The 20,245-nt window shown below is 43.9% G+C and overlaps 1 protein-coding gene across 1 annotated transcript; it reads left to right on the top strand.

The window, feature by feature from the left end:
• The first annotated feature begins 1,352 nt into the window (after window positions 1-1,352).
• Window positions 1,353-18,244, top strand: CCDC106 (coiled-coil domain containing 106). Its single transcript, XM_063303056.1, has 7 exons — window positions 1,353-1,449; window positions 5,915-5,988; window positions 7,067-7,172; window positions 11,435-11,557; window positions 13,181-13,357; window positions 14,337-14,537; window positions 17,747-18,244. Exons 3-7 carry the CDS (start codon window positions 7,103-7,105, stop codon window positions 18,157-18,159), a joined length of 984 nt encoding a protein of 327 aa, XP_063159126.1. The 5' UTR covers window positions 1,353-1,449; window positions 5,915-5,988; window positions 7,067-7,102; the 3' UTR covers window positions 18,160-18,244.
• Window positions 18,245-20,245: the final 2,001 nt, after the last annotated feature.

Raw genomic sequence — 20,245 nt, 5'->3', positions numbered from 1 at the left:
CTAATGCTGAGAAAGGTGGAAGGAAAAAGAAGAAGAGGACGACCAGGAGCAAGGTGGATGGACTCAGTTACAGTGGTAATGGGTGCACCATTGAGAGTCCTGAAAGACCGGGTTAGGGACAGATTATTACAGAGAAAATCTATCTATATCAGTGTTTCTCAACCCTGACAACTTGAAGAGGTGTGGACTTCAACTCTCAGAATTGCCCAGCCAGCCAAACAAAGCTGGCTGGGGTATTCTGGGAGTTGAAGTCCACACCTCTTCAAGTTGTCAGGGTTGAGAAACACTGATCTATGTGGTTGCTAGGAGTGGAAAATAGCTTGATGGCACATAATCAATCAATCAATCAATCAATCAATCAATCAATATGGTTAGGCAATGAGGTAGTAGAAGGAAACTTGATTTGATTTGCATAAAAAAACTGCTCCACCACTTTTAAAATTCTTGCTATTCACTCTGAATTCCAACCATTAGGTCCAGTTCCATCCTACTAAGCATTGCCCTTTCATTTACCGCATTATGCTTTTTAGCCCCCAGGCTCTCTTCTTTGTCACAGGCCAGGCAGCTTTACATAGCCATCATTTTTTCTCTGGAAACTCATGTCTTCACCTTCAGATTCTTAATAATCTATGCATGGGAGATGGGAAGAGATACGGTCTGCAAGGGATTCTTAATCTTTATACTTATGCAGAGGAATGTCAGCAGGCCAAACAAAGCAACCTCAGTGCTGACTGGGCCTTCTGTGGCTTTCCTGAAACACAGTTGGTGGGTTAAACAGGTGAGAGCACTCGGCTGACCTTATCAGGGCTTGGAATAGAGATGGGCCTGGTTCCTACCTGGATGGGAGACTACCAGGTAATCCCAGAGCCGTATTCTAGGCTGAGAAGCATAAAAGAACTCAAAAGGAAAGGTCAAAGCATAATGACCAGTCCTGTAGTGTTGCCAAGAAAACTGCATGGCTGTCTCGACTCCAAGGAGATTAAAATTAAAAAGCCAGATTGCAGGAAGGGAGGCTCTTCTTAATGAGTTTAAGATGGCTGGCCTTGGGGAGATTCACACCCCAGCAGGCTATTGCACACATGTCCTGCCTCTCCTGATTTGTGACAAGCTGAATGTGTAAGTGGATTCTATGGAAAGTACAGTGCTGAGGTGAGATGATCTACATTCCTAATGGCTCATTCACACATTCCAGGAGTCCCTGGTACAGTACTGGGCTTATGTGGACCAGGCGCTGGATTTTGGCCACCGCCGTAGACATGCCTGGCTTTCTCCCTTAGGTTTTACACCCCTCCTTTCTCAGTCGAAGGCCGTTTTGCTCCTCCTCAGCCCCGCCTCTTCACGCCGCACTTTACAGGAGCTCCTCAGCGCCGTTCGCTCGCTCGCTCGCTGGCTACCCGAGCCTCCGACTTGGGACGCTCCGCGGTGGATGCGGCCACCCTGGCAAGGAAGGTAAAAGTTAAGGCGGCGGGGGCTGGCAGGAGCGGGGCTGGCAGGTTGGCGCATCGCCAGGTCGATTTCCCTCGACGCTTTCTGCATCATCTCCGCCTCGAAGAAGTGGTGCGGGTTCCCTCGAGATCAGTTTGCAAAACATCCCACGCCGGTCGCGCTCCAAGCGTCGGGGCGCACCGCCGGAGGCGCGCGGAGGTCTTTTGGCGTCTCCAAAGTCCTGGCAGCGCGTCAGCACCGAGATTTGGAGAGGGGGCGAGAAAAGAAGGGAGGGCTTCTTCATCGCAGGGCAACAGCCGGGGCCATTTTGGAGTAGTGGTGATGGACTCTGGATTTTCTTTGCCAAAGGCCCGATTTAATTGAGGGGGGGAAATGGGAGGGTTGCTATGGTTTCGCTCGCCCAGGGCCCTTGATTGGCGTCAAGCCATACCAGGAGTTTGCTGGTATCGGTGGGGGTGCAGAGTCGGAAGGAGGGGGCTGTAAGGAAGATGGGTTAATTCGGGGCTGGAGCGAAGAGAAAAGGTGAGACAGAGTAGGACTAACTCTGAGGCAGCAGGTTGAGGGGAAGCAGAATAGATTTTAAGAGGAAAGTGAGGGGGGAGTTGATGCTAAGTGTGGGGCATGAATTAACGAAGTCCCCTGTAGGGCTTGAAGAAGAGGCCAGACTGACATTTGATGCACCCTAGAGGCTGACAGGTGTGCTCCCAAGACCCCTTGGTATGTCCCAGATGCTGTTGAAAAATCACTTTCTGACTCCAGTCTGTTTCACTAGCACCTGTAAAACTGCCCTCTCCCCCCCACCCCACATTGCTTGCTTTTGAGTTTTAGATTGACATCCTGGAATGCCAGGCATGTGCTGTGGGAAAGGGGTACCTTGGAAAAGAGGAAACAGTACAAAGAAGTCCCTTAATTTGATTTATTCACTGACTTTTTATGCTACTCCTTTTCAGTTATACAAAGCAACATTACAGTGCTGTTAGAAAAACAGAAACAACCGGTGGTATATTTTGACTGTTTTGATTCATTTTGAAGTTACTAATGGCAAGTAAATCTATACCCATTAATGAATGGTTATTTATATGTGATTTAAATTGTGAAGGCATTGCCAACACAGTGCATAGCAAATAACTGGAATTGCATATCCAGTTTTGCTAAGCCAAAATCTAACAAGCATTGTTGAGGATGTAGTGATAATATGTGAATGTAGATAATATGTGAATGTAGCCATTCACTTGTGAAATGTTGGTAAGAAATCAAGAGTCATGTTTTGGAGAAAGTCACAGTTCTACTAGAAACTGTGTCCCTTTTCACCTGCTTTGAGCGTAATAGTAACTATGCACCAGAGGGAAATGGATCCCAAGCAAGGGGCTGATTGCCAATAGATTGGGAGTAGCAGGTTCATGCAGAAATACATTTCTGGGATTTTATGGTGCTATAAAGATTTGCATACAGTAGTATATTGGTGTTCAGATTATTCTTATACACTAATGTATAACTCCACTTTTCAACCCCCCATAAAATAGCTCAGTATTAACTACCAATTAGAACTAACCAAAATATGTTGTGAGTTGTGAATGGGAATGTGGAAATGGGTCACGGTTAATTTAGTACAGTATATGGATGATTTAACAGTAATGGGAAATCTGGGTGCAGCAGCCTTCCCCAACCTGGTGCCCCCAAGATGTGCTGGATGACAACTCCCTGAGTATACAGTACATAACAGGGACACATCCAGCACATCTTGAAAGCATCAGGCTGGGGAAGGCTGAAATACAGTGCAGAGACTGACTAAAATAAACCCAAATCAGTTTAAGATTAGGTGGGGCAGGAGAAGGACAGGAGTGAAATATTAGAATGGAAGTATAATTGGCAGCATGCTGTCAATTATAGAAACCAATGGTTGGATTAGGACATGGCAGAACTTCCATGCAAGAAAAAAAAAATGTAGAACTGTCAGAATGTTAGGTTCTTGGGCCAATAGTTATAGCAGGATCAGGAGGTGAAATCCTAAATTTCTCATACAGAGTAATACCTGTGAAGTTTGTTGACAGGATCCACAATTGGGTTGGTTCACATGTGGTGCTGAGCTGTAATATGATCTGTCTAGGTTTGAATTATTGCAAGATATGCAACCTGATGATACTGGCTCATTCAAGAAGCCAACAATCACAGCATAGCTTAGCACAGTATGGGAAGCCTGTCAGTGGTAGAGAAATGAGTAGTGACAAAGTTGGATTTTTCTGTGCAAAGAGAGAAAGAGGGTAGTGAAAGAGACCTTAAGTGTCTGCCTCCATTGGATTCTTCCCTTTCACCACAAGACATCTATCACTAGGCTGACCATATGTCCTGTTTTGAATGGGACAGTCCCGTTTTTTTAACATTTCCAGACCACCCCGTCATTTTAATATAAATGTCCTGTTTTCTTAAAAACCTTACTTAAAAATTTGAAAGTTCCCGCGAACCTGTCAGAATGCAGTCTGACTTTAAGTGGAAGGAGGGGGAGCTCAGCAGAAACAGCGGGGGGGGGGGAAGCCGCAGAGCTCAACCTGGCGGGAAACCTAAAAAGAAAAAAACAGGATCAGCTGATAGGTGGTGATCAATTGGCTCCTGCCTTGAAATGGCAGGAAGAAAAGCACAGCCAGAGGAGGAACAGCTTGTTGGGGACAACCATTTACTAGACTCTCCAGCCCAGCCTTGCCTTGCCTTGCCTCTCACAAATGAAGGAATCCGAAGATTCCCTGCCCAAGAAAACCAGAGAAGTTCTTGCCTGCCGATCCAGCCTGTCACCCAGCCCTGCCCCATTTTGCCATCCCAATGTCCCGTTTTTGTCTCAAGGAAATATGGTCAGCCTATCTATCACCAACACAACCCTCCAAGAAGAACTCAAATAGAAGTACCTATTTCAACAATTCTGCCCTCTCTAAGTCCATCTGTCACCAGCTCTTCTGTTGGAATGATTGTAATACCTTGTTTACTGATACTGTTCCTTCAATGGGAGATTCTAAAGTATGTTTTTCTTCTCAGTCACCTGGGAATAATTTGTATCTAGAAAGGTAGGATATAAATAACTGTAATTCTTAAATACATACTGTATTGGGGTGGTAAGTGCTGACAGGTGTAGGCAGATGGACCGGCTTTCTAGAGATGTTTCTGGTTCCTGGAATGGAACCAGAAAAGGTGCCTGCATATTGCAGTGATTAAAAATAAAATCAGCTTCACCCTTCTTGAGTTTCTCTGTATGAAATACCTTGGCGGGGAGCCAGTAGTTGATATGTGAGATCTGCGCAATAAGGCATGGGTTTCTTTTTCTGCCCAGTTCTCTCTGTTAGAAAGGGTAGAGATTCAGCAATAGATGAACCATTGTTTAGATCAACCTTCCCCAACTTACTGTTCTCCAGAGGCACTCCCATGATTGTGGTAGTTGAATACAACCCATCTGGAGTGCACCAGACTGGGAAAGTCTAGTTTACAGGGTTCCATTTATTTTTGGCAAAGAAGAGGAAGGGTATGGTTGATCAGTCAGTTATTGATTGAAGGGCTAAATAAAAATTGATGCTCAGCCTGGTAAGTAAGGCACAGTTAAAAAAAAGAAAGCAAAGGAAATGGTTTGTTTCATTGTGAAATTTAATCTCTGGGGACTTCAGTCTCAAGAGACTCTAAGCAACATGCACAGGTTTACTGTGAGTGATGCAAAATCGGCCTCTGTCATTGGGACTAGCAAAATGGGTAGGTAACTGTATAGCGTTAACACTGGTCTGTCCTCAGGGCAAGTAAGTGAAGCTTTATGCCAACCTCCAGCCATTATTTTTTAAATGCCTAGTTGGCAAACTATTTCTATATTGTTGCCAAGAAAACAACATAAATATGACCATTGGGGTCTTGGTGTTCTCTGAGCTTGGTTGCTCTCCTGCAGACATTTTGTCCCCTGGCCAGGTAACATACTCAGTGCATTCTAACAATTCAACACTGAGCTACATACATTTCCTATAATACTTTTCAGTGTGTCCATGCGGTCACCAGAAATCAAGCCCTTTATTATCTTTTCTGCAGGAAAATCAAGTTTCCAGACCTAATTAATTTTATTTTTTTGTTGCTGTGGCCAAATTAATTTTTGTTCTCTCTTTTTTGAAGACCTATTTGCTTTCCCTCTTTCCTCCACCCCTGCCCCTCAGGAAAGGTTCATTTGAGTCAGCTACCCACTTTGAATCTAGTCATATTATATTTCAGGAAACCTGGAAGAAGTTCACTCAGACAACGTTACAAATGGAGAAGGAGGCATTGAACGGATCTTTGATTGTATTTTGTTTCTAAAATATTCATAGTCTTTCATCACTTAAGGCTTTAAAACCAAGAGACAAATTCCATGTGTGAATGAACCATTACAGAAGAAATGCCATCATTCATGGAATAGTCAATTGCTTCAGACTTGTTCTCCAAAGTTACTAATTTCTCTTTTGCCTTCAGTCAGGTGTTTGGAGTTATTCCCAAGAAGCAAGTAGCTGTGTGAAGGATATTGGGTCCCCAACTATTACCCTGGCTCAGGTAGAAATTTTCTTATAATAGAAAAAATACCTGGGAATCTATGATCCTGTAATGAGTGACTGTGTGTGGACAATGAGGGCCCAAAACAGACCTCCACTGAGCATAAATCTCCCAAGCTGAGTTTGAGTCAGTTACTGGTTGGATACTCCTCTCATCCTCAAACCAGAATGAAGCACACCACAAGAACATGATGTGCGAGGTTGGCCACTGTCTAAATTATCCCACATAGTGGTGGAGAAATTAAAATGGAAATTGTGTATGTGTGAACTGTGCCCACTGCTTTGAGCTCAATGAAGGAATGGTGTAAAAAACAATAAATAAAGCAGAACCCTCTAGAGGGTTTTTTTTTTTTTTTTGGAGAGGCCTGCTATAAAGCTTAACTTGTTCTACGACTCTTTATGTAATGCAGTTTCTCCCACCTCAGATTAACTATATTCTGCTGCCATATTCAGGGATCTTCAAATCTGAGGGTGTGGACTGAACCCAGATTTAAACCACTTCCTTTAGAAAGGAGGGAAAAATTCAGCCTCTGCAGATGATGTTGGCCTCCATTTATCAGCCCCAGCAGCATATGAATTGGCTAGGATTTATTTATTTATTTATTGCTCACAATAAATATGGCTGCCCATCTCACACAGGGTGACTCTGGGTTGATGGGAACTATAAGAACAAATGGAAGGCCACTGATTTTCCAATCCCTATTTTAGTAACTCAACAGTAGTTGCAGGAATTAGGGAATGGGCATCCTGTTAGGGAATTACAGCAGCTCCTCTGTTCAGAAGGAAGCATGGGCCTTGAGTTCTGTCATTGCTGCTGTTTCCATGAAAGGTTGTCCCAGGCATTTTCTCCTCCCGTATGTGCAGTTCTGATCTTTAAAAATGTTAGATCAACAGTTGTGAAAGGCAGCCATTTAGGATTCCCTGAAATAGGCGACTTGGTGGCTGAGGAATCCTGTTGAAGGGAGACCATGATTTGGAGTTGACTTGGAAAGAAAATCTAGACCAGAGGTTTCTAAAAATGGGGAAAGGGGCAATGTGTGTTCCATAGGCCTAGTTATAGCTTCCATCCTGTCCTCTAGGTTGGAAATATCCATCTCACTCGGGGAGGGAGGACGATGAATGAAAGTAACCATCACCAGCGAGCAGGTGTAGGTAGGGGTCGGCGTGGAGCTGGAGCAAAGCAAGGTGTGTATATTGGTTGGGAATGAGGTGGATTGCCCTGGGCCGGAGGCAAAGAAGGTTCATCCAAGTCCTCTTAATAATCATACAGTAATGGTTTAGAGACAGACACAGGTTAGCTAGCTTTCCATTTTATTGAAATCAAGATGAAAATCTGAATCCAATTCACTGATTGGGTTCACATGTTGCACTAAATTAAATCAAAACAAATCCATTTATGGCTTCTGCATAGCTTCATTAGACATTTGTGGAGCTCCTAGTAAGAATATTGCCTGCAGCCATACATCATGATGAGCCATAATTTGCTTAATCATAGTTTGGGTAAACTACAGTTGGCTGGATTCCCACCCTACTAACCCATAAACTATAATTTACAAGCTACATGTGGGAATCAGGCCCTCTGGCTTGTAAACCATGCTTTATGACTTAGCATAATGAAGGAACCGAGCCAAAAGCTGTTTGTTAAGAAATGAGCATCTGTATGGGAAGCCAATTCATATGTCTTGCAAGGAACTTCAAAAGATTTCTGATCAGGAGAATTTCTAAACTTAAAGATTCTAGAAATAGCATCTGAATAAAGATAATTCTTTACTTTTGTGGTAAAATCTCAGATCACCATCATAGATACAGAGTTAGAAATCAGCGATATAGAGGAAGTGATAAGGTACCACCACTTCCATGCAATTTGCTCATATTATGCAGAATTCTTGAAATATTAACATAACCTCAGGTATCCTATTCATACATGCTGTACAGATATGTTACCCACATGCTGTACATCTATTTTATTTATTTAAAATATGTACATATGGCCGCCCAATTTAAGCAGCTCTGGGCGGCTCACAACAGCAGTAAAACCAGTGATTATAAAACAAATATAAAGCAATAAAATAGTAAAAGGATCAAACAAAAACAAAAACACTGCACCTTAATCATCCCCTTAGGATGCCCTGCGGCAAGCTCCAATTACCCTCATTCCATTCTTCCTATCCTATCCTAGCACCTGGGTAAAAAGCTGGGTCTTGATGGCCTTCTGGAGGGGGGGCCCTGCCTGGGGGGGGGGAGGTGTTCCATACGGTAGGGGCAGCCACAGAAAAGGCATGCTTCCAAGGTCCCACTAGGTGGCAGGATTTCAGGGAAGGAATCTGGAGTGTGCCCACCCTATCTGATCTAGTGGGATGGGCAGATATTCGTAGGGAAAGGCAGTCCCACAAATAACCAGGTCCTGTGCCATGTAGGACTTTAAAGGTGATAATCAGCACCTTGAATTGCACCCAGAAGGAAACTGGGAGCCAGTGCAGCTCACGCAATAGAGGTGTAACATGGGTGAACCTATGAACACCCAGTGCTGTGTGCACCGCTGCATTCTGGACCGATTGTAACTTCCGAGTAGTCTTCAAGGGTAGCCCCGTGTAAAACACATTGTGGTAATCCAAATGGAAAGTGATTAAGGTGTGAGTGACCGTGAGCAAGGCCTCCCAGTCCAGGAAAGGGCACAATAAGATGGATCTGTGCAAAAGCCCCCCAGCCACCATAGCTGCCACCTGCTCATTAAGCAGGAGCCGCAAGTCCAGGAAGACCCCCAAATTGTGCACCAGCTCAGTCTGGGGGTCTGCAACCCCGTCCAGAGTCAAAGATGACAAGTCACCCGACCCTGAGGGGCCAAAAACCCAGAGCCACTCTGCCTTGCCAGGGTTGAGCTGAAGTCTGTTCATCCCCATCCCGACCCATACAGCCTCCAGGCACTTGGACAGTACTACAACAGCATCATCTGCCCCTCCAGGGATAGAGATATATACAGTAGCTGGGTATCATCAGTGTACTGATGATACCGTACACGGTGCCATCGGATAACCTCACCCAGAGGTTTCATGTAGATGTTAAAGAGGACTGGGGAGAGACCCAAGCCCTGAGGCGTCCCACACCGCAGGGTCCCAAGGCTCAATCTCTCCTCATCTACCGACACCGACTGGAACTGGCCATGGAGAAGGGAGGAGAACCACCCCAAACGGTGCCTCCCACTCCCAACTCACAGAGCTGGTCCAGAAGGATATCAAGGAGACAGTATCAAAAGCTACCGAGAAATCCAGCAGAGCCAGGACAGTTGCACCACCCCTATCTTGGGCCCTCCAAAGGTCATCAGCAAGCACAACCGATGCTGTTTCAGTGCTATTCCCTGGCTAGAACCCAGATCTGAGAAATCCAGATCACAGCGCCACTGCCTTGAAGCAAACACCAGATCCAGTGTATGGCCGTGAACTCCTGTGCTGCCTTAGACCGCAGGCCCAGAGATGGCAGTCTGAAGTACCCCTGTGATGGACTACAGTAATGCAGCTGGTTCTCAGGAAGGATGGAGCACATTCCAAGGAGTGAGGCAAGACAAAAGACAACACAGCCTGGAGCTGGAGAGAAAGAGGTTCAGAGTAGCCCCGCCCTAGAGCCTTCCAGGTTATTTCCCTTTAGTGGAGTAGGCTTAGTCTGGCAAGATTCTGTCTATACGGTGTGAGCAGATAAAGAACTGAAGTTTGGCTGGATTGCTTCCTTGTCGTTCTTGGGCTAGGCCATGACACCCCCAGAACCATAAGCCTGGGGAACGCCACCGCCAGCTCAGACACAGTCCAGGAGCCCAGGCAGGGATGCAGCCACGCTGCAGGGAGGAAGGTAAGCGAGCAGCAATCCCCACTGATCCCTATGGCCCAGCCTCACAAAGAGGGTCTCACATCTGGTGATGTCTGGGGCAGGGCCCCTGGGGACCACCAGAGACTCACAAATAACAACCGCCACAGCCTCGCCCCTGCCCTGGAGTCATGACTCACGCCACATTCAAAACCCAGGAGGGCACATTTCAGAGAGGAGAACCCCTCCAGTGCCCAGCCAGGTCTCTGTGATACAAACCAGGTTGGCTTTCCTATCCACAATCAGATTGTGGGTGAGGTGAGCTTTATTGCGGCTCGACCTGTCATTCAGCAGCAGCAGCTGGAGACCAGAGCCACAAAGCTCCAGAAACCAGGACCTGGGGCTGAGCATAGGGGGCCAGAATGTGGCATTAAACATCGGGGCCGTCTTCCCCAAGAGCGGCCTTCCCCTGTCTCCTGCTGTACCTCCCCATGCCTGTCACCACTGCAGTGCCCTCCCCTACCATCTCCTCTCCCTATCTGGCTCCCCTCCCCACCAGCCTCCCATCCCCAAGGCACTGGGAGCCATTCACATCCCTCCTAAACAATCTAGACCAATGGTTCTCAACCTTGGCAACGTTAAGATGGGTGGACTTCAACTCCCAGAATTCCCTAGCCAGCTTTGCTGGCTGGGGAATTCTGGGAGTTGAAGTCCACCCATCTTAACGTTGCCAAGGTTGAGAACCACTGGTCTAGACAGACAGGCTCTGCTCAGATTCTGGTGCTTCCGTAACACACTCAGCACCTCCACCCAGGGAAGGCCCTCCATCCAAGCACCTCATCCAAATCTTCCTTCACACAAGAGTTGCTGCTGCTCTTCCTGTTCCTCCTGCAGGCCCAGGTAACTGGCACTAACATTGCTGGCCACCCACTGGGCTGACCAGGACCACCTCCACACACCACATCATCCTCAAAATTCCTAGAAAAGTGACCCTACCAAACAGACATCCACCTCGGCGCCACGATGGAGGAAAAAAATAACACCATGACATTCCATTTGAAAACATGCTCTTATATAAATGTATAATATGAAATCTCGCTCATAACAACTGACATTTTCAAGTGAAGTGATGCATACTGGCAGTGGTAGAAAATCCAACAGGACAAGAGTCAGATATAGGGCATAGTTTCCTGTTCTACCGCTTCTTCCTTTTCTACAACACAAGCAAACTAAATGTGTAGTTGAGCATGCTGTATATATCCAATAAGCACGAATTGTTATTACACAGTAGTATTTCCTTTATTTTCTTGCCAGTGGAATTGTCTCTCTTATTTAGCTGTTAGTGAAAATCTTTAACCAGGAATATTTATGTTTGCCTCAGCTTAGGACTTCATGAACTATCGGTGTGTCCAAACAAGATTGTTCTCTAGTTCACACACCTTGCTAAGCTCTAATATTGTTTGCTTGGTTTGAGTGTTATGTGAACCTATTGCTGAGATTTGTAAACTGTGCCCTAACATATTTTGTAAACCAGGTCCCATGTGATATATTGAATAGACTGTAGTTGAACAAACCGTAGTTTAGCATGATGTTGAACCCTGTGTTCCAAAGTTCTTACATTTCTTTCCCTTCCCCCATATTTATATTTACAGTGAAAGAGAATAATGAAACGTATGGACTATCCATACCTTTGGATGAACCATGCCAAATGGAGTCTCAGACGCAAACTCAGCAACAGTTATATTATGGTCTGAGCACCCCAGAAAATTTTGATGGTGAGAAACAATGTCACCTTCCCCTTGAAAGCATCCAAACATCCTTTAACTGTGTCCTGGATCACCTAGGCAGAAGGCATCAAGGCAATCCATTTCAGCCAACTGGGAACAGGAATGTGCTCTTCTGTTTCTTCCCTGATTATTTATTTATTTAGATTTTTTTTTATCCTGCCTTTATTATTTTTATAAATAACTCAAGGCGGCGAACATACCTAATACTCCTTCCTCTTCCTTTTTTCCCCACAACAACAACCCTGTGAGGTGAGTTGGGTGGAGAGAGAGGGACTGGCCCAAGGTCACCCAGCCGGCTTTCGTGCCTAAGGCGGGACTAGAACTCTCGGTCTCCTGGTTTCTAGCCTGGAGCCTTAAGCACTAGACCAAACTGAGAACAACTCAGGAAAATTGCTGAGAAAAATGACAGCCACCACCATGGAAATTGCAGTGGAAAAGGCTACTGGTGTTTCTTGGGACTAAGGCCGTGTAGCACTGAGGATTCAGTCTCCAGAAAGTGCCTTGGAGTGGGTGAGAGCACAAAGGTAGCACTTATTTACAACAACTTAAAGCAGTGGTGTCCTTTCCTGAGATTGAACCGAAGTACAGGTAGTCCTCACTAAACTGCCCTGGGGAGTCAGTTTAGTGACTGTTCAAAGTTATGATGGCACTGAAAAAGTAACTTCGTGACCGATCCTTGCACTTACGACTGTTGCAGTATCCCTGTGGTCACGTGGTTGAGATTCAGGCACTTTACAACCGTTGTAGTATATCGTGGTCACGTGATTACCATTTGTGTGTTTCACAGCCAGCTTCCAACAAGCAGAGTCAATGGAGAAGCTGACAGTAAAATTGCAAGTTGCAGTCACACTTAATGACCCGCAGTGACTCACTTAATGACCATGGTGGGAGTGAGATTGTAAGTCTGTCATGGTCATGTGATGTCTTACTTAACTACTGCATTGTTTAGTGATGGTTGTTAACGAAGGACTGATCATGCATAGCCCTAAGAGATTCCTATAAACCTGGGGGTGAGGGGGGTGTTCTATATAATCCTTGCAACTGTGAGAGACTAATTTCCTAGCAGAGCATGTGCCATGTAGGGAGAAATTTGCACAACAGACTAGGCTGCAATGTGGTTGGCTATTTATCAGGCAAACACTGGTCTTATTTGGCATATTACAAATTTCTTGCCAGGAATGGTCAGGGGAACTCTGTAGACTGCCTATGTTAATTCTGCATTTCAGTATAACGTGGAAAAGTAGCTTTTGAACAAGTATAACGTTTTTAACTTGTTTGTTCAATTGGGTCCTCTTCATCTAGTTTTAGGACTTGTGTAGAAAACAGATCATATTTTAGGACACATTTATGCGGAAATATTGAAAATTCAAAAGGCACCACTGTACTATACCCAAACAAATCAGCCACATTATGGCTTAACCTGGTGGCCTGATTCCCAGTGCATTCTAAGGGAATGATTGGATTTCCCCACAATATGCTGAACTAAAGAATGCCAAACTGTTTTAGGCCAGTCTAGAGTTTTGCACAAACCCAGCCACTAGGTTTTTAAACTACTCAAATCAGCATGTTGTATGAATGGAGTCTCTGTAATTTCCTCTCGTTGTATCTTAGGAGTTCCAGAGATGCCAGCTCCTTCGTTGACCCTGGTGACCAATATGAGGACGCAGTTACATATGGCATTGGAAAGGAACTCTTGGTTGCAGAAGCGAATTGAGGACCTGGAGGAAGAACGAGATTTCTTGCGCTGCCAGCTGGACAAATTCATCTCTTCAGCCCGCCTGGATGTTGGTAAACATTCTAGAGGCTAACGGAGTGGTTTTACTGGATTAGCGGGAAGCTCTTTATGGGAAACAAGAATGATCTAATTTCTTGAGGGGAGTCAATTCAGAATAAGGATTGACCAGTGGAGTAGACACTTTTGGCCTTAGGGCACATTCAGAAGTTGGAGAGCAGGTGGTGGGCAACTCACAGACTGGTTCCCATGGAAGACTCCGATTCATAAAATGATTTCCAGGGTGGACGTGGCTAGTCACTCATCTATGAGAAGTCAAGGCAGTTTCCAGAGCACTCTTGATAATCCCGTTACGTCCTATGTGTGACTCAAAGGTATTCCTCTAAATAAATATAGGGGCTTTTGCTTGGCATGCCAGACTCCTATCTATTTTTATATTAAAAAAAACTCTTTAGTCAGATGCAGGTTGGAATCTTAATGTCCCAAAGATTGGTGATTAGGGGAACTGTGCCCCCTGCAAACACTACATTGTCAGTCCTTGAGTCAGAGTCAAGGAGAGGTTGTTGGAGATGAGGCTTCAGAACCTTCAACCCTCTAGACCAGGGTTTCTCAACCAGGGTTCCATGGAGCCCTAGGCTTCCGCGAGAGGTCACTAGGGGTTCCCTGGGAGATCACGATTTATTTAAATATTTCAAATTCGGGCAACTTCATGTTAAAGAGGTAAGCTTCATTCTTTATTTTTAGTTTAAGAACACTATTTCAAGGGTTCCTCCAGGGTCAAAAGGTTGAGAAAGGCTGCTCTAGATAATGGGAATGATGTGCACTGTAGTCCAATCAGGAGCCATTCTGATTGGGGTTGATAGACGTTGAATTTAGCAGCATATGACAAACCATAGGCTGATTATCCCTATTAGAACAAAACTGTCACATCTCACAGTGCTCTGATTTGGGGGAAAATGAGCCTGGTAGCCAAAGTAAGTTTCCTATCTTGGGTTTCCCATGTGGTGCACTTAGCCTTTGTCTCTCCAAACTTAGACGATCACTGCTGCAACAAGCAGCTCCCCCGGAGATCCGAGATGTCGGACAGCCGAAATGGGGATGTGACTGACAATGACAGCATGGGTTCCTGGTTGAGCACCAGCCCCGAAGAAGGCGGTTCTGTGGAACACAAGAAACCCAAAGCAGGGTTGAACCGGCGACGCTTTGTCAAGCCTAAAGTCCGGGAGAGGCAGAGAGGTGAGTGCTGAGGCTGCAGTGGTTTGGAGTGCTGTGCATCATCCCAGTCTGTGTGGTTGCAGACTTGATAGAATGTTTAATTCCCCTTTGCAAGTGGAGACTGGCCATTGTGGTTTCCCTTGCTTTTCCTGGTAGCTGTTTCGTACAAAAGTCCTATGCCATCACATGCTTCTTTTGGTTATAGCCATGTTTCTCAACCTTAGCAACTATAAGATGTGTGGACTTCAACTCCCAGAATCCCCCAGCTACCCATGCTGGCTAGGGAATTCTGGGAGTTGAAGTCCCCACGTCTTAAAGTTGCCAAGGTTGAGAAACACTGGGTTATAGTATTACTGTAATGTTGTTCTAGTGTATAATAAAAGGATATAATCTAGTTAATTTGCAGGCTATGTAGCACTGATCTGATCTCCAATACCTGCTTAGAACCTGAAGGGCAAGAAAGCCTCTTTCATTTGCCCATTTGGGCTGGATTTTTTTGTTTTTAAACGTATCCTACAATCTAAAATAAATTAATTATTTTCCCTACTGCTAACTCCTTAGCATTTTCCCTGTCTGCTCTATTTTTTAAAAGAGGGTATTTAATCGTCCAGAGTCCCCTTTTCAGGAGAGATGCAAGGTGATAGAAATTTGAAAAATAAAATAAACAAACAAACAAATAAATAAATTTAAGTATTCTCATTCAATAAAATTACTTTTGTTTTCAATTCAATCAACAGTGAGCCTTTTTTTCTAAAAGGAAGCGAATTCCTTAATCATCTTGACTGTCTCATTTATCTATTTATTTAAGTAAAAAAGGAGATGGTCAAAAGAGAACCCAGAGAAATGTATATACATATATACAATATATATTGCCATCAATTTATAATCTAAAAAATCCAGCACAAAAGGGATAGGAGGAAGAAGAAAAATGAACAAATTTGAAACTAGATTTAAATTTTTAATCCTACTATGACCAATTTGAATTAAAAACAAAGAAATTAAATAGAACTAACTACTCAGTAGTCCTGGCAGGGTTCTGCTGCCTTCTGTTTGCTACAATAAGGTGAAATTCTTTAAATTTAAATGCTTTAAATTTCTTCTAGTAATTTTTTTTCTTACTAGATTTAAGGACAAACACGATTAGAATTCCCATTTAGCCATAGATCTAATTGACAAGAATCTGTCATTATGAGCTATGGATATACTGGTGTAAATATTTTTCTAAGATTTTAGATTTAATTCTTTTTCTAGAGTCCTAAAATTTGGCATTTTCTGTTAGAACAGCGGTTTCCAACCTTTTCTTTCCCAGCAGCCTCCCATTCCAGTGAAACTGTTTATCTTTCCCCCATTTTAAAAATGTTTAGCCTACAGCGTGAATTCTGACTGAACTCTTCACATGGGTAAACAGTATCTCACTGTGCAATATACATCAAATCAAAACCTCCATGTAATTAAGTGAAAAGGCAATAAAAACTGAAATAGAAACTGTTTTATTGCAAACATCCACCAGCAGACAAATAAAAGGTAAGTATATAATCACTCAAATCTTCTGACTCGAAAGACAATTACAAGCACTCACATTAGTTATGTTGTATAGTTTTTACAATTGGTACAGTTTTAATCAATGTTTTGATTTATACATTGAATACATCTCTACAGGTGGTCCTCACTTAACAACCATTTGTTTGGTGATGGATTTAGAACCGTGATGAAAAACTGACTTGCGACTGGTCCTCGCACTTATAACCATTGCAGGGTCCTCACAGTCACATGATCATGATTTGGGTGCTTGATGACTAGTTCACATTTATGACCATCACAGCATCCTGTAGTCACATGATCGCCATTTTCAACCTTCCTGGCTGGCTTCTGGCAAGCAAAACCATTGGGGGACTGCGTGATTCGCTTAATGACTGCTGCAAAAAAGGTCATAAAATCGGGTCACATCCGCTTGATTACTGCTTTGCTTAGCAACTGAAATTCTAGTCCCAGTTGTGGTTGTTGAGTAAGGACTAAGGACGACCTGTATTGAAGACTGTAGAAAAAGGCTGGAAACTTCGTGAAAGAGCACTTGTGTAGCATTGACACAAAATGGGATTGCTTGCTTCTCAGTGTCCCCTTACTGTCCCCTTAGCTTCTACCGCCCTCTTTAACTTGAAAATCATCTCTCAATGGCGGGACCTGCACTGGAAGACGCTGCTCTAGTACAGTGGTAGTGAGACACTGGGAAAGAAAACGTATCCGGGGGGAATGTCTGAAGTAGCAAAGCACTTGATTACCAGTTGCCGGGGAAACCATATGTATAGGTGCGAGGCTTAGCATTCTCCTGCCCTATTTTTAGCTTTTCAGAGGCGCCTCATTGGCTACTGTGGGAACAGAACCCTGAAATAGTTTTGTTTTGACCCAGCAGAATCCTTACAATATTGTAATAGAGATTTATGATTATTATAGTATAGCTTTTTTTTTTTTTTTTTTGAGGGAAGAAAGGTGGCGGCAGGAAAAAGAATCCTTGGTTTGAAAAACAAGCATCTCTATAGCAAGGATAGGCAACAAAGTGTCTGTGAGACCTTTTACATTCCCAACAGCCTTAACCGGTATGGCCAGTGCAAAGGATTGTGGAAGCTTTCATTAAAATATCTGTAGGGAATATCTAATTAAGATGTATAGAAATACTGTATTTTGATTCAGTCTCTCCAAATCTTCTCAACGCCAAAGCATCAAGTGTCGGGAAACAGCTATGATATTTCTCTTCTCTTCCCCTCTTTCTTTTTTTACCCACCCCTAAATTACTCTCCACCATCCTATTTCCTACTGTTTCTGGTCTTGGCAATTGTGATGTACGCCTCTTGCCTGACTCTCTTTCCTCCTTTTTGCAACCTATCTTCTCTGTCCCTCTCTTCATCTCTTCACATCTACTGATGTTCTCAACTCTCAACGTATAATTTTTTTAACCTGATCCCTGACATATTTCCTGCCCTTTGCCTTTCTTCTGCTGCTGATGTGTATGGCACGTTGTAACCCTCACACATCGTGTCCTTATCTGCTTCTCCATCCTAACTTGTCACTTTCTTGCCTTCATGGCACTTTTCATTTCTTCCATCTTGGCTTCCACGACGTCTGGTGTTCATGAGGTGCTGTTCTTCTCTTTCTGCCTTTTGCCCTTCAATCACACTGCTGTTTGTCTCTACCCTCCTTGGCATTGTCCACCCGAACCCTAACTCACTATACAGTCAAAGATGTGGATGGAGTGCTCTGCCGGTATAAGAAGATCCTGTACACTTTTCAGAAGCTGCAGAGCATGAGCCGGGCCTTTGAACATCACCGGGTGGACCGTAACACTGTGGCTTTGACCACACCCATAGCAGAGCTCCTTATTGTTGCTCCTGAAAAATTGGCTGAAGTGGGTGAGTTTGACCCATCGAAGGAGCGTCTGCTTGAATATTCCCGGCGATGTTTCATGGCACTGGATGATGAGACACTCAAGAAAGTCCAGGCCCTCAAGAAAAGCAAGCTTCTACTGCCCATCACCTACCGCTTCAAGCGGAAAACAGACTCTCCTGGCTCAGCTGCTGGCAACTCCGTCCCCTCTCCTGCAACGCCACCCAAACAACTTCTGCCAATTGCTGAATGCTACAAGCGATGAATCCTCTCCTGGAGCTGCTGCTGCTGGAACCTACTTTGCCAGCCCTTTGACCCCTCTTTCTCTGTACCCCCATCCCCCCACCCCCATCCCCATCCCCATCCCCCATCCCCCAACCCCCATCCAGTATTTGCCAAACTCCCCCAGTGGTCCCTCGGGTTTTCTTCTATCCCTGTACCCAACCACCTCCCACCTTTTCCTAGGTTTAAATACCGAATGAAGCCGTTTCACAGGAAGGGCCCCAGAGTGCTGACTTCCTAGGATCGTTACTTGATTATACATTGGTCCATCTGTGCTTCCTTCTTTAAAGGCTTCCCTGCAGCTACTGGATTGCTTTCATTCTTCCTCCTTCCCTCAGAGAGCTGGTAATATGTTTGGCCAGAGGAGACACAATGGCAGAGGAGGAGTTAGTGGACATAATATGCACCATCCCACAATAAATAGTATCATGGATAGATTGCTTGTGACTGTTGCAAAGGTAAGCTAAAACAGCTAAGGATGTTAGCTCATTAACTAATGGTAACTATAGCCTTGCACATAAGGTAAAAACCCACACATTTTCTTTAATAAACTCCTGTGCTTACTAGTCATTTAGGGTGCATCAAAAGACTGAAATAACAGAAGATGGCAAATAAAAGTTTGCAAAAATATGCCTGTGAGCATGAATGTTACGTTCCCAACTTTGCTGGTTAGATTGATTTGGCCTTACCTTAGGGGCAACCACCTAACAGTAGGTTAAGTGAGGGAGGAATATGCCTCTAAGTTAGGGCCAAATCACCCTAACCAACAGAGAAGTCATTCACTCTGCCACCCCATTTCTCCACCTTTTCTAACCTGGAGGAGGGAAGATGAAATTGCACGGCGTACTGTAGTTATTACCTCTTATTGCTTGAAAACCCTTTCTGTGTTTTCTGAGCTGTTAGCAGGTGCTATGAGTATCAATTCCCTCTCTTGCTGCTATTGCAGTTCCCATTACTCCGTTTTCACTATAATCTTGCTAAGATTGGAAGAATTGCAGCATGGAGCTGCCTGTGCTTTCCTATTGTCTCCCAAAGATATTCCCACATCCTGTGGTCCTAGTGCATCTCTTACCTCATAATTTTGGGAGGTATTGCCTACACCTTTTCCCTAGCTATTGTCCTACTCCAAGCTCCCAACTGGGTTTTTCTGCTGGCGATTTTATACTTTTTTCCTTCTCTCAGTATGTTAGTGAGGAAGTATGTCTGAATGCAAGGACTTGAACTGTATGTTGCATTCCTTGAGAGTTGCATTCCTTTTTATTCAGTGTAATTAATGAACTGTTCCCACTGTGCCTGTAATTTCTTTCACCCAATCCTTTTTCTGTGTTAGAAGAAATTAAAAAGAAAATATTAAAAAAACATTTTATTAGAACAGAATTTAAATTAAAGAGAACATTTTGGTATAACATTCTGCAATGTGTATTTTTTTTTACATAACCTCCTATAACACACTGCAAGATGAGGTAATATTTATAGTCCGTGAAAACAAATGTGTGAACTATTAGAGTGGAGAGGTCCAGTTTCCTTCATTCTCTGAGAGTTCCTGGATTACATTTGGGCTTGTTCAGTTGGTTTTCCCTTGGTAAGATGGGAAAACTGGTTATTTTCCCACCTAGTTTAGATCCGTATGAGAATGGGATTTAAAACTTACAGTGTATAATAGGATAACACATAAATTTACACCACTGTGACTTCAAAGTTTCCTAGAAGACAGAAAAGATGTTTGAAATTAGCATACAGTAAGTTAGCAGAACTTCAAGTACAAGAGACAATTTGCAAGTAAGTGGTTTATTAGAAAAAAGGAATAGTTAGGTAACACTTCTGAGTTTACTAGAAGTTCATAAAGAAATGGGGAAGCTTCTGTGATAATAAAATTCAACATGGAAAGGATGAAAATATAATCCCCTTAGCTTAATGGGAACATCCTCTTAAGAAAATATGCAGAGAATTGCATGGTAAGATAGCACAGGGTGGTGCTGTAGATAAAATTATGCTATGTTTGTCAGAGAGACTACAGGTTACGCAGGCTTTGAGAACATGTCTGCTCCCTGTCAAAAATATAAAACCAG

This window comes from Candoia aspera, chromosome 4, assembly GCF_035149785.1.
Source record: "Candoia aspera isolate rCanAsp1 chromosome 4, rCanAsp1.hap2, whole genome shotgun sequence".
In the NCBI taxonomy this organism is placed as follows: domain Eukaryota; kingdom Metazoa; phylum Chordata; class Lepidosauria; order Squamata; family Boidae; genus Candoia; species Candoia aspera.
Note: the sequence above shows the minus strand (reverse complement) of the source record. Positions and strands in the feature narration are given on the sequence as shown.